General features: G+C 40.9%; 1 protein-coding gene across 1 annotated transcript; it reads left to right on the plus strand.

Annotated features, from left to right (window-relative positions):
* The first annotated feature begins 221 nt into the window (after positions 1–221).
* On the plus strand, positions 222–13841 carry sall1a (spalt-like transcription factor 1a). The gene is made up of 3 exons (XM_046840690.1): positions 222–1256; positions 7241–10647; positions 11868–13841. Exons 1-3 carry the CDS (start codon positions 1184–1186, stop codon positions 12309–12311), a joined length of 3924 nt encoding a protein of 1307 aa, XP_046696646.1. The 5' UTR covers positions 222–1183; the 3' UTR covers positions 12312–13841.
* Positions 13842–13855: the final 14 nt, after the last annotated feature.

Below are 13855 nucleotides of genomic sequence, written 5' to 3' on the forward strand. Positions count from 1 at the left end.
TCCTACGCGAGGCATTGTGTGTGTGTGTGTGTGTGTGTGTGAGAGAGAGAGAGTAGAGGTGGAGAGTCGTAGGAGCGCGCGACTCGGAGAGGAAGAGAGCGGGAAAGAGAGAGAGAGAGAGAGAGAGAGAGAGAGAGAGAGATATGATGGAGCTCAGGATTGCCCAATCAGATCGCACGTGGGCGGGGCTCAGGATTTCTCACAGTCCCTACAAGGGCCTTTAAAGTTTGTTTGTTGGCTGAACGCGACGCGTGATGAAAACGCGTTACTCATCCGCGCACCGCGATAATCGACCACGTCTGATTTGAGGATATTCGACACGAGATCTCCGGACTCCCGACGCTGTGACGCACGCAAACCCATTTACCGACCTACTGTTTCTCTCTCTCTCTCTCTCTCTCTCTCTCTCTCTCTCTCTCTCTCTCTCTCTCTCTCACCCTCTCCCTCTCCCTCTGAGGATCAAGCGAGTTTAGGCACAATCGGCGGGTTCAAGCGCCAGGACTGTATGTTGATTGAGAAAGCTGGTGAAATAATAAGAGAATAATACAAAAAAAGGGAAAAAAAAACGCGGATGTTCTGATGCCGGTTTGCTTTCTCCTTCACGGGACACTTGAACTGAAACTTAAACGCGAGCGCGCAGAAAAAGAAAAAAAAGAAAAGAAAGAAAGCTCCAGAAGAGATCACTTGTTTGCTACACATGGGCCACATTGCCATTCCTGCAGTGTTGGTAAAGTGTTGGTGAAGCTTTGAACGTGTTCAGCAGCTGGTTACCTAAAAAAAGGGTTAAACTGCGTCTGAAGGAGAAAAGTGAGAAAGAGGAGAGGAAGAAAAAAAAATCCAGCCTTTCTTCCACACTCGAATCGACTCATTGGGTGGGAGCAGCCGGAGAGACAAGAGTCCCCAGCAAATCAGCGGCTAATTGATTAAAGAGACTTCATTTGAATAGGGGGAGGCTGGCGAGGTGCCAATCGCCTTTCAAACACACCCATCCCTCCCCCTCTATCCCCCCTTCTCTCTCTCTCCCTCTCTCTCTCTCCCCCTTTCCCTTCGCCGTATGATTAATTGTGAGGCATTATTGATAATCATAACGGGACACATGCGCGCTGGACGGGCTTCGCGTCCGTGATTTCTGGGAAAGTTTTTTGGACGGATTGGTTTTTGAGCGGCCCATGCGCGAGACAGCATGTCGCGGAGGAAGCAAGCGAAGCCGCAGCATTTCCAGTCCGAGCCGCAGCCGCCAGTAAGCGAGCACGATGGTGAGTCCCGGAGATGCCCAGCTCTCTAAAGCTCTCCAAACTACCTCTTCATTTCTTACTTTTCTTTCTGTGCATTTGCTTGTTTTTTTTGTTGTTTTTTTTTTTAAATCACTTGTCCTCGGTGCACTTTCTTTTGCATCTCGAGCTTTATAGAGTAGAATAAAAAAAGCATGTTTAAAAAAGAGATTCTGAAATAAAGCATTTATTAGAGCATCTGGTGGTATACAAACGATATACATTCAAATAATATAGATTTTGATTTAAAAAAAAAAACTCCCATTGAGTTGAATCCTGGCTTCTGGATCAACACACCAGCAAACAAGCCAAAGTTTTTATTCCTTCCAACTTTTTTGATATCATAAGGTGGCATGTGAGAATATCATATTCTATAATATTAATATTCTGTCATTAGGAGAGGAAAGCAAGTTAGGTGTCTGATATATTAAAATAAAGCTAGGCAACTTTTTCATACGCCATCCCCACCATGGATTTAAAACATCCAAATTCTTATTTTTTGTTAAATATATATTTTAGTACACGTTTGCTTTTCTCCATCTTTACGCACCGGTTAGAGGTGCATTTATCCGAGTTTTTTTCCCCTTCTCCCATCCTCCTTTACTCTTTCACGGAGCTCTGAATCCAGCAAACACTGCGGAAACTCACACACACGTTTTACACGACTTGACTTTAGGCCTAATTGTGTCACAAAGTTCCTCCCGAGCCACTTATTTATTACTTTTAATTTCTCATCGTGTGTGTGTGTGTGTGTGTGTGTGTGTGTGTGTGTGTGTGAGTCCGAAATGCAAAGCGACCCGTTCCGCCTTTTTATTATTATATTTTCTTTTACTCTAAATGCAGATGAAAGCGGCACATTTGATCCGGAGTGTTCCGATTCGTTTACGCAAAACCGGTATTCTGACACCATATACGCGTTTTTATGCTTATTTGGAATATGTATATTTTATACTTTAAGATCTCATTACTAAGGATTTGGAACATTTGGCGCTGTACAGAGTGTGAAGTCGATGTTTTTTTTTAGTCTGATTATTTGTGAGCTTTTGGAAAAAATTGAGAAAGGAAAAGAGCTTTTGGACTTTTGGTAATAAAAAGCGCACTTTTGCGCACCTACACGGCGCATAAAGTTGCGTAGAGAGTTTAGGGATTTTATAGTGCATGTACTGAGACTGTAGGACGCAGGTATCTTAATAATCAACATACACACACATGTCACTTTATATCCTTTACTTATTTTAAGGTGCCCTTTCCCGATTATTATTATTACCCATATGTGATTTTTATTTTGAGTATTTTTTTTTATTATGCACAATTGTCTGTTGTGTCTTTAGTCTTAAACAACCCCCCTCCCTCCTTTTTTATTCGAAAGATGATAATAATTAGGCTTTCTTGTCTTTAGGATAATCTTAAGTTATTTAAAACTGCGCACTTCAAAGCATGCACGAGGCTCGTTTGAGGTCTAAAACAGCGTACAGCGCGCGCATTAACATTTCTTACCATAAAGTGGCCTATTTATGTCTTAAAAGTGTTATCTGGAGGAATAGGTCCATCTCTGTCCACTTTTCGGCGTTTGATATCAGGTTTCGTGTTGCAGTTTTTTGAAAGGATGCTTTGATGCGATAAGGCAGTTTAGTTTCTGCTATCGAAGCTCGAGTAATTTTCTACGCAATTGGGCTTTTTTATTCGATTTTCCCCTATTGCTTCCAAATGGTACGTATGGTGAAATGCCAAAAAAGGAAGGGGAAAAAAATCCAGAGGAAGACAGAGAAGTTCTCCTGCAGGCTGTGAGAAACTTGCAAAGCTGCTCGTTTGGACACTGTCCTCTTGGAGATGAATTTGCTCGAGACGTGCAATTGTTGTTTTTTTTTTTTTTTTAATACTTAAAAACAAGACAGCTACACAGAAAATAAGTCATGCAATATTTGCCCATTTTTGCGCCACCTGATCTTAATTTTTTCCCCAATCCGGTTTACGTAATCTCCGCAAACTGCACTGATAAAGCACAATGTGTGCAGTAAGAAATACTATTACACATTGACACTAGTTGATTCTTTTTTTTTTTTTTTTTTTTTGCATGAAATGAAATGTTTGTGAAGGACATTTCTTTTTCTTCGTTTCAAATCTATGTTGTAGGAATGGAGAGAGCACGCACGCACACCCACACACATACACTCTTACTATTATTGTTTATATATTACTAGTTAATAATACAGAATTTTCAGCTATTATTATTAATAATACTTTTATTACAGAACCATCTTTATGTTTTTCCCCCCAGTGCAGAAAGTAGTATACATGTCTGACAAATATACTGTATAAAGTAAGAAAACATCTTCTGACTAAGCTATCTGGAGATTTGCGTGCAAAGACAGTAGTTCGTCTAGCATTTCGGGAAAATAGCATCAAGAGCAGAATTGTGCTCTATAAATTAAAGAAAGTAATGAATGGCAACGTGTGTTATTTTGGGTCAGATGACCAGGCAGAGAATTTTGCAAGTCAAAATGCATAACCTGTTGGCTTGCATGCATATGATGCACCTAATTTTGCTTTACATTGGCCGACTTACAAACTCTTCTGCATTCCTATTATGTCAAACGCGTTTTGATAAACTTTGTTCAGTAAGCCGAGGTCTGATGTCTGATGAAACCCAGTCATGGAGGAACACTCTGAAAACGGTGTGGCATAGAAGTGGAAGGCGAGTTCTCTGTCCCTGTTGGCCCATCACCGAGGGTGGGATGTGAAGCTGTTTTAACCTTTGCCAGCCACCCTCTGTGATGAGGTGAGGAGAGATCAGGTCACAGCGTGTCCTCATGTACTGCATCACTGACCCCCAGAGAGCCCGCTTAAAGAGAGCATAGCCGAAACTGCTGCTTTACTGGGAGGGGGTATGACTGTTGCTGTTTTCCCTTTTCACCCCAGTAAACATACTTCCCACCCAAAGAGCGACTAAGATGTGTCGAGCGCTAACCCCAGCTTATACCATCACATATAGAAACAAATAGTACTGAACATACAAGGATTTGGTTGCTTGTGCTTTTTTTTGCAATGCTTTCTATAGAAGTTTTGGAAATGGCCTTGAGGGCCCAGCTTTGCTTTGTTAAGTCCCCTCTCACACCCCTCCTGTTTTAACGCATGCCCCTAATGCACAGGCCAAGCAAAGCTGACCAGAGAAGAAGAGCTTTACCCCATCTAGTGTTCATAGAGACATTTCCTAAAGGCTGAAAAAGAGAGAGGGGGCATGGGAGGGATGGAAGAAGGGTGGGAAGGACAGAGCCAGAGAGAAATAAAGAGGTGGACAGTTAGTCGCTTTTCGAAAGTAGTCTGACGCTGGAAGAAGAACAAAACAACGTAGGAAATACTTAATTTCTTACTTCTTGTTCACTTTTTTTTTTTCTAAACCACTCAGTTTGTTTCTTGGTTATTTCCTGATTGTCTTGGTTTGCTCAAAGCATGTGTGTGAGAGGTCTCGGTAGCATGTTGAGAACCCAAATCCACAGCTCTGTGAAGTTGGGATCTCATTAGAACTAGTGCTTTATTTCGGCTTGACGCAACTAATCCTCCACTCGACTCCCATCTTGAACCTGCCGCAAGCTTTTTTTTTTTAAGAGTATCTCTTCGATTCTGCAAAGCATGCACGGTGAAGTCTATCTGCTGCTTCATATTTTTTTTAACGATAGAACTTGGATAGTAACCAGATTTTCAGTATTTTACTTTCAGTTTCATTAATTTATGCTGCTTATTTTCTTTGTGAATTTCGACTTCTTTAAAATGTCTGCAGCAACAGATTTGTGTAGATATCTTCGTAAACGCAGAACAATTAATGTATTGTAAAGATGTTTTTAACTAAACATTTAAGTAAAAGTTTGGGGTTTTTGAATGGAATAGAAATGTGTATAAATTTTTTGGTGTTTCCAAAAGTAAATTTTTTATCCTTAATATTACTGCCTATATATATATATATATATATATATATATATATATATATATATATATATATATATATATATATATATACATTTATAAAATGAAATGATTCTTCAACACTCGTTTAAAAAAATGACAAAGCCATGTGTTAGATTGTACACAATTATTATGTCATGAACATAATTTATTTACATAATTAATATTTGCATAATATTGCATTTTCATAATATTTGCATACTGTACACTAAACAGTGTGTGGGTGCTTTTGAAACTTGCACTTAAAGTAATGCAGACAGATTAACTCAAAAGCTTTACCATAAACCATTCGCTATTCCTGTTAAATCTCCTCCCCTCCCCCTCGACTAAATGGAACCCCATTTTTTCTCCTCATTAGCCACACCTAAACCCTTTCTGTTATAATATTAAAAACTTTTCATCATAAAGTTGACTTTTCCCGTCTGGTGGGCACTGAGGTGGTGTGAGGAACGGCTTTGGTGTCATGGCAACTTTGGCGTTATCTGATGTTCCCGCACAGAGAAACACTGAGGGAGGATAATCCGTGAATTAAAGAGGATCTGTTCTAGAAACTGCCGTGATGAGCGGGCTAGACCCTCGCCCCCTCGGTCCTGCTCCGACGCTCCCATGCTGGGGAACAATGGGGAGCCGTCCTGTCTCCCGGCAGGGCCGGGACACACTTCTGCAGGGGTTTCATTTGCAAATGAATCCCCACACTGATGAAAATGTAGAGGGCAAAGCTTCACAATGAAAGGGATTCATAGAAAATTGCAATTTGTAAATCAACTTGTATGTAAAACAGCAAGATTTTTTTTTTAAGGAAACAAAGAACGGGTTGGGTGAGAAAGAGAGAGGGAGAAAGATGGAAGACTGAAGTGAGGCCACAGTCTTATAGGGGGTGAGAGAGAGGGCTAGAAAAGTATCAGAAAAGTATTTCTATTAATGGTTTTTAAACAAAAACCTGGTTACCTATTTTTTTTTAATTTTTTTATAAAATTACTTATTTTTAATATTACAAAATATAAAAAAGAACTCAGAATCAGGTGTTTCACTGACTGCAGTGGTACCTTTTATACTTGTTTCTGCATTTTGATATTTCTTACATATTCAATCATTAATGATAATATTTTGAAAAATACAGGCCAATAAATATTGTCTCAGACATTCATAGCTACACAAATGAAATGTTTCACTGAACATTAAACGCAGCACACTATGTACTTTTACTAACTGAAATAAATTATATTTTTGCTGTACAAAAATATAAATAAAAAGTACATCCCTCTGATTTTATAACTTCTCATTCTGGCCTATTTTAGCATCTTGAGGGGCTGCAGCAAGTACAGCAAGGTGATACCGAATGCCGATGGACTCACTTGAGCCTGTCAGGCCCTGATTGCAAACTGCCTGGATACAAATTAGTTTAGTGACAGGGATAACCTGTCCAAGAAGCACAGGGCTGGTTGAAAATGAGCAAAGTTGACAGCAAATTGAAAGTCTAATAAGTCCTTCAAATGGTTGATTTGCACCTAGTAGACATGTAAGCTTTGAGGAGTATGAAATATTGGAAATCAATGTCTCTCTATGAAATTTCATTAGGCTCCAATGTCCTCGGTTCATAGTATTTTATGTTCTGATGGATTGTCTGAAGAAAATGATTACCTAATATGGAAGGATTGAGGGAATTCAGATACAATTTACACATCTTTCAGAGATCATTTATCAGCAATATTTTAAGTGTTATTAATCTTATTCTTCATTTGTCCTGGTTGACATAGCTCGTTTGTGAAATAGTCTTTTTTCTTCTCAAATCAAATGATTGGGTTTTATTGTCCCTTTAGTCATTTAAAAAAAAAAAAACGTATAAACAGGATAAATGTTAAACTGATTAACAGAAGATTAACCACAAAAGAATTGAAGAGATAAAGCTGCTTCTTCAGCTGCAAAACATTTCTAATCACTAATCCTCTTGTTCTCTCTCTTTCTCTCTCCCTCTCTGTGTTCTCTCTCTCTCTCTCTTTTCTTTTTAGGGGACTCAGAGCCCAGGCTGGATGACCCCCCTTGCAAGGATTCGGCTGCCCATGTCTGTGGCAGATGCTGTGCAGAGTTCTTTGAACTGTCGGATCTTGAACAACACCAGAAGAATTGCACTAAGAATCAATTAGTTCTGATAGTGAATGAGAATCCTGTCTCTCCTTCCGGAACCTTCTCTCGAGGCTCTTCTCCCCATAATCCTGACGAGCAGGTGAATGACACGACTAATAACACAGATCAAGTGGAGTGTGCTGACCTTTTAGACCATAACTCACTGGATAAAGAAGAAGCCATGGATATGGATGTGTCTGCAATCTCTGTTAGCCATGACGATGGAAGTGGACACCTGGAAGAAAGCAGCCCCATCAATGGCAGCAGTGAAGGAAGCCATGGTGGTAGGGGTAGTACTGGATCCAATCTAGGCAGCTCTGCTATCTCAGCCTCATTACCTCAACTTGATAATCTGACTGAACTGGGAAACTTCTCTGTGATGAACAGCAATGTGATCATTGAAAATCTCCAGAGCACCAAAGTGGCAGTGGCCCAGTTCTCCCAGGAGACAAGATCAGCTGGAGGCCAGAGGATTGCAGTGCCCGCTCTTATGGAGCAACTTCTAGCTCTACAACAACAGCAAATTCACCAGTTGCAGCTAATAGAGCAAATTCGTCATCAAATCTTATTGCTGGCATCCCAGTCTCCTGAGCTACAGGTGCCACCCAATTCCTCCCCCGGCACTCTGGCTTCATCCACCAACCCACTAACCACACTTAGTTCTCACTTGTCCCAGCAACTAGCAGCTGCAGCAGGGTTAGCACAAAGTCTAGCCAGCCAGTCTGCTAGCATTAGTAGCCTGAAGCATATTGCTAACACAGCACAGCTACCTCAAAGCAACTCTGGAATGGGAGACTCACCTCAGAGTCTGGGAGCACTGGGGACAGCTGTGGTAAATACACAAACATCAGACAAGAGGGCCAGTTATGCTGGAAGTCTTCATTCCCAGCTAGCAACCCCATCACTGGCAAAGTCATCTACACCATCATTTGGGATTGGAAGTCTGCTAAATCCTGTGGCTAACTCACGTCTACCTCAGCCCCCACCAGGAAATCCAATGTTCTCCAGTGCTCTTCCTAGTGTTGGATCCACAGTGGAGGATCTCAATTCACTAGCTGCATTAGCCCAAAGGAAAAGCAAGCAACCCACTGTTTCTTCCTTTGATTCTAAGAGCAGTTCAGAGGAGGCATTCTTCAAACATAAATGCAGGTTTTGTGCCAAGGTGTTTGGGAGTGACAGTGCCTTGCAGATCCACTTGCGTTCACATACAGGAGAGAGGCCATACAAATGCAACATATGTGGCAATCGTTTTTCGACGCGCGGCAACTTGAAAGTTCACTTTCAACGTCATAAAGAAAAGTATCCTCACATTCAGATGAACCCATATCCAGTACCAGAGCATCTGGACAATATTCCAACCAGCACTGGAATTCCATATGGCATGTCCATGGCACCAGAAAAGCCAGTCACGAGTTGGCTAGACAGTAAGCCTGTTTTATCTACTCTGAGTTCATCAGTTGGCATGTTGCTACCACCCACTATACCAAGTCTACCCCCATTTATCAAGAAAGAAGAAAATCATTCTGTAGCCATTACAAGCCCTTCCCATTCTGCTAAGAGTGACTCAGGTCCAGCAGAACCTTGTACAAAAAGCAGTGATGGTGTGTCAGAAGAAGGAGATGTTGCAACCTTGCCTACCTCAAATGGGAAAACTGAAGAAAGCAGCCAGCCTTCTAGCTTCACAACAAACATAAGCTCTGCACGAGAGAGTAAAATAGAGTACACTACTTCTAACAGCCCTCCTATGTCTACCAACCCACTGATGCCTCTGATGTCAGAGCAGTTTAAGGCTAAGTTCCCATTTGGAGGACTCCTTGATCCCTTGCAAGGTTCAGAAACTTCAAAACTGCAACAATTAGTAGAAAACATTGACAGGAAAGTGACAGACCCCAACGAGTGTGTCATCTGCCACCGAGTTCTCAGCTGTCAGAGTGCACTGAAGATGCACTATCGTACTCATACTGGGGAACGGCCCTTTAAGTGCAAAGTTTGTGGCCGTGCTTTTACTACTAAGGGCAACCTGAAGACCCACTACAGTGTCCATCGTGCCATGCCACCTTTGAGGGTGCAACACTCTTGTCCCATCTGCCAGAAGAAGTTCACTAATGCTGTTGTCTTACAGCAGCACATCCGCATGCACATGGGTGGCCAGATTCCCAACACTCCCCTCCATGACAACTACCCAGAGTCTATGGGATCTGATACTGGCTCATTTGAAGAGAGAAACTTTGATGACTTAGATAACTTTTCAGATGACAACATGGAGGGAATGGAAGATGGTCCAGATAGCAGTGTTCCAGACACACCCAAATCAGTTGATGCATCCCAGGACAGTCTATGTTCTTCGCCTATGCCTCAGGAGCAGTCAGGTGTTGACCATCAGGATAAAAACTCACTCCAGGCGTTGTTAGATGATTCACATTTAAACAGAGCTAAAGTAACAGAAAATGGCTCAGTTGAAGGTGATCATTTCACTAATGATTCCTCTTCACCAGGAGGCGATGTGGAGAGCCAAAGTGCAGGAAGTCCAGCTGTCTCTGAATCTACCTCCTCCATGCAAGCTCCATCACCTTCTAGTGGTGTTCCCCAGCAAGGCAAATCCCCCAGTTTGGAGGATCGTCAGCACAGGGCATTATCACTGGAGCACATAAGCACAGGCCTCATGCAATCCCATTCCTCAAGTCTAGGGGCACTTGACCTAACCTCCATGAACCCATCTAAAGACCCTTTGGGCATGATTTTTCCCTTTCGCGAGAGAGGCACTTTGAGAAACACGTCATGTGACATTTGTGGAAAGACATTTGCCTGTCAGAGTGCCTTGGACATCCATTACCGAAGCCATACCAAAGAAAGACCTTTCATTTGCACAGTCTGCAACCGGGGCTTCTCCACCAAGGGTAATCTTAAGCAACACATGCTGACCCACCAAATGAGGGATCTGCCCTCCCAGCTCTTCGAACCCAGCACCAGCCTGGCATCCAGCCCTACTCCATCACTGCTTTCTGTTGGATCCTTGCCCTCCTTGATTAAGGCTGAAAACGGTTTCCTCCACACTCCTCAACCCGACAGTAAAGATCTTCCTTTAAGCATGGTGACCTCTTCCGCTTCGACGTCTCCAGTGCTTTCAGCTGCACCTCCGAGACGGACACCCAAACAGCACTACTGCAACACATGTGGGAAGACGTTTTCCTCCTCTAGTGCTCTACAGATCCATGAGAGGACCCACACTGGGGAAAAGCCCTTTGCTTGCACCATTTGTGGGCGTGCATTTACAACTAAAGGAAATCTTAAGGTATTCACTTCTCTACTAAATCACACAAACAATAAATATAATGCCTTGCTAGTCATTTGTTTACTTCATCTGTTATAAACATTATAAACCTAATCCATAAAGTTTTCTAAAACACATCTTTAGGTTTATTTCTAGAAGGTAAATAAAAAGAATACCTTAGCTGTGCTGAAATAAAGGTGCACAAGTGGAAAGGTTGAGTCACCCATTAATATGAATATTGGACAGAAACCTGAGAGTGTGACTGATGGAGCACAGCCAGGAACGCTTCACTTAACAGGCTTTAAATACAGTTACCAGCAGCAACCATCCCTTGCTGCTGCATGCTCAGTATTTTTCCAGAATTTATCTTGTGAAAAACGTGAGATTCCCTTTGATCATGAAGGAAAAGGGCCCCCACTCACAGATAAACAGGAACTTCAGGAGTTTATGTGGGCATGTGTGATTGCACCAGTCGCCTGTAAAAAATTGAGGAAACCTGACACACCGGCAGCTTCATTTTCAGGAAGCAATGTAAATCTCTAACTAGATACAAATTCCCCCTCCTAATAAATCAGTAATTACAGTGTATTCACTAAGAGAACTAAAGAACCTGAAGCTGCGCTTCACAGCTTACTTTATTAGTAAAGGCCTTGCATCAAATATTTGTCATGCTAAAGCCTCATCCTTTCCTTAAGATCAACACAGTAAATTAATTGCAAACATTTCCTTTTATTTCAAATTCTTCAAATTGTTTTCACGCAATAGAAGAATAAAGCAAAAATAGCATTGCTATGGCAAATAAAATTCAAATTGGTATAATGTGTGTGTGCTAACCATATTGTATGTACGTCTTATACAAGGTATAATAACTTGGTCTGATACTTCTTTATCAGGTTAAATTGCATGCTTCAAAGGGCAAATCAGGGATATATGCACCATTTAGTATTGACCAGTGCAATTGGACTGGACACCTTTATGTATTTAAGACCTGACTTTTTTTTCAAGAAGCTTGATCTGTTTGTAGAGAAGTTCATAAAAGGAAAAGTGTTTCTAAAGTGTGTTTCCCTTGTACCAAAAACTAGACCTTAATGGCTGAAAGGCAATTTAAAATAATAGCAAATTAGTTATGTTTTATTTTTCCATTGCGTCATGTTTTGAGCTCAATGTTTATGTGAGGACAATCTGTAAATAATACTGACCATTTTTTTTCTTTCGTGGTATGTGTGTGTGTTTGTGTTTAGGTGCATATGGGTACTCACATGTGGAACAGTGCCCCAGCGAGACGAGGACGTAGGCTCTCTGTAGATGGTCCTATAGCCTTCCTGGGCACAAACCCAGTCAAGTTCCCTGAGCTCTTTCAGAAAGACTTCTCTAGCAGGGTAAGCAACGGAGACCCAGCTAGCTTCTGGAACCAGTATGCTGCCGCTTTCTCTAATGGCCTGGCTATGAAGACGAATGAGATATCTGTTATCCAGAATGGAGGCTTACTGCCTTCTCTTTCTGGAAGCTTGGGTAACGGAGGCAGTTCTCCCATTGGTGGCTTGACAGGCAGCATGGACAAGCTGCATAACTCAGAGTCCAATGCAGCACTAGCTGGCCTTGAGAAAATGGCCAACACGGAAAACGGCACACACTTCCGCTTCACTCGTTTTATGGAGGACAACAAGGAGATTGTCACTAACTAATGGACAAGCAGCCCTTCTATGGTACAAGCTGAAACACACAAACACAAACACTTGCAAGACATGTACTTACACATGCACAACAGGAGGACAAGTGCAAGAAAAAAAGGATTGAGACTTTAGTTACAGAAGAGAACTTGCTTTTTGTACAATGTACAACATGTTAATGTTTTACAAAGCTTATTTATTAGTTATTATAACCTTGCTCGAAAATCGAAGTGGAAACATTAACAATTACTTATGTTTTTTGGTTCTGTTTTACCACCAGAACGGAGCTGTGTGATTGTGTAAAAGTGTGCTTTTGAAACTTTTAGCATTTCTGGATAGATAACCTTTTACGTTAGTATTAAATTATTTCTATCTGTAGTATGTATAACAAAACTGTTCATGTTTGTGATGCATTGGAGCTTGAATACTCAAAAGCAAAAGACTGTAAATATTGTACACTGATCTGTGCTAGATGGTTTACCAGCTGTGTATTAACTCCCACCTTGTTAAAAAAATAGCCTTTGATTTTTTTTTTTCTCCATCATGCAGACGATACATGAGATAGGTCTATTATCCAACTTTTATTTAAGTAAAAACAAACCGAGCATAACTACATCTCAGCTGTTTTTAGAAATTAATCCTTGTTTTCAGTGTTTTTTCGTATCGTATTGTTTTTTTTTTTCTTTTTTTTCATTTTTCTCACTTTCTTTGTTTAGTTTTACTTCCTTTCTTTCTTGTTGCTATACACTACAAAGCTTTGAATAGCTTCATTGTTACATGAGCAAACACAAAGGAAGGTCTACATGGTTTAAACCTAAGAAAGAAATTAAATGCATTCTGTCCGTTCAACTTTTTGAAGTAAATGCAATCGTTTTTCACATCTTCATCTGTCAGTAAGCAGCGTCCACATATATGTCTCATGAGGAACAGAAACAGCAAGAACAACAAATATGTACATAACATTGTTCTTTTTTCAATATATAAAAAATATAAAGATATATATTGGGTTTAGAATCCATTAGACTGTTACATGCACTTTCTCGGGTAGGTAGAAAACCTTTCAAGGGTTCAGTTTCTCTACATTTTAATGCCTGCTAACTAACTAAAATACAGTCATTTACTTATTCCATTAATCAAATACATCTGATTTTGTTTGCTTCTTCTTTTTTTTTCTTTTTCAAGACACAATATATGAGCACTTCTTTTTTTAATTGTCCTTCCTTTTCTTCTTTTAATTAACACAGCCACTTCGTTTCTTAGATTGATTATTAGCCTATAGTACTGTTTGTCTACCATTTTCACGTTTTCTCTTTGGCGCTTGAATGCACCGGATTTAATGCGGCGCACCTCCAGTGTTCTCTAAAGCAGGCTGCATTAGCATCGACTCTCACCCCATGATCTGTTTGGATGGAAATGCAATTTAGTGAGAACTGGGCAGCCTATGGCCATTAAAAACCATACCGCAGCGCAAGTCCGATTTCAGTTCATCATTGGGCCGGTTGTCAGGCCTCTGAATCTTTAATTAAAGCATCGATCGGCTCGCCAGCTCCTGTCTCTCT

Source organism: Silurus meridionalis, chromosome 26 (genome assembly GCF_014805685.1).
Source record: "Silurus meridionalis isolate SWU-2019-XX chromosome 26, ASM1480568v1, whole genome shotgun sequence".
Classification (NCBI taxonomy): Eukaryota; Metazoa; Chordata; class Actinopteri; order Siluriformes; family Siluridae; genus Silurus; species Silurus meridionalis.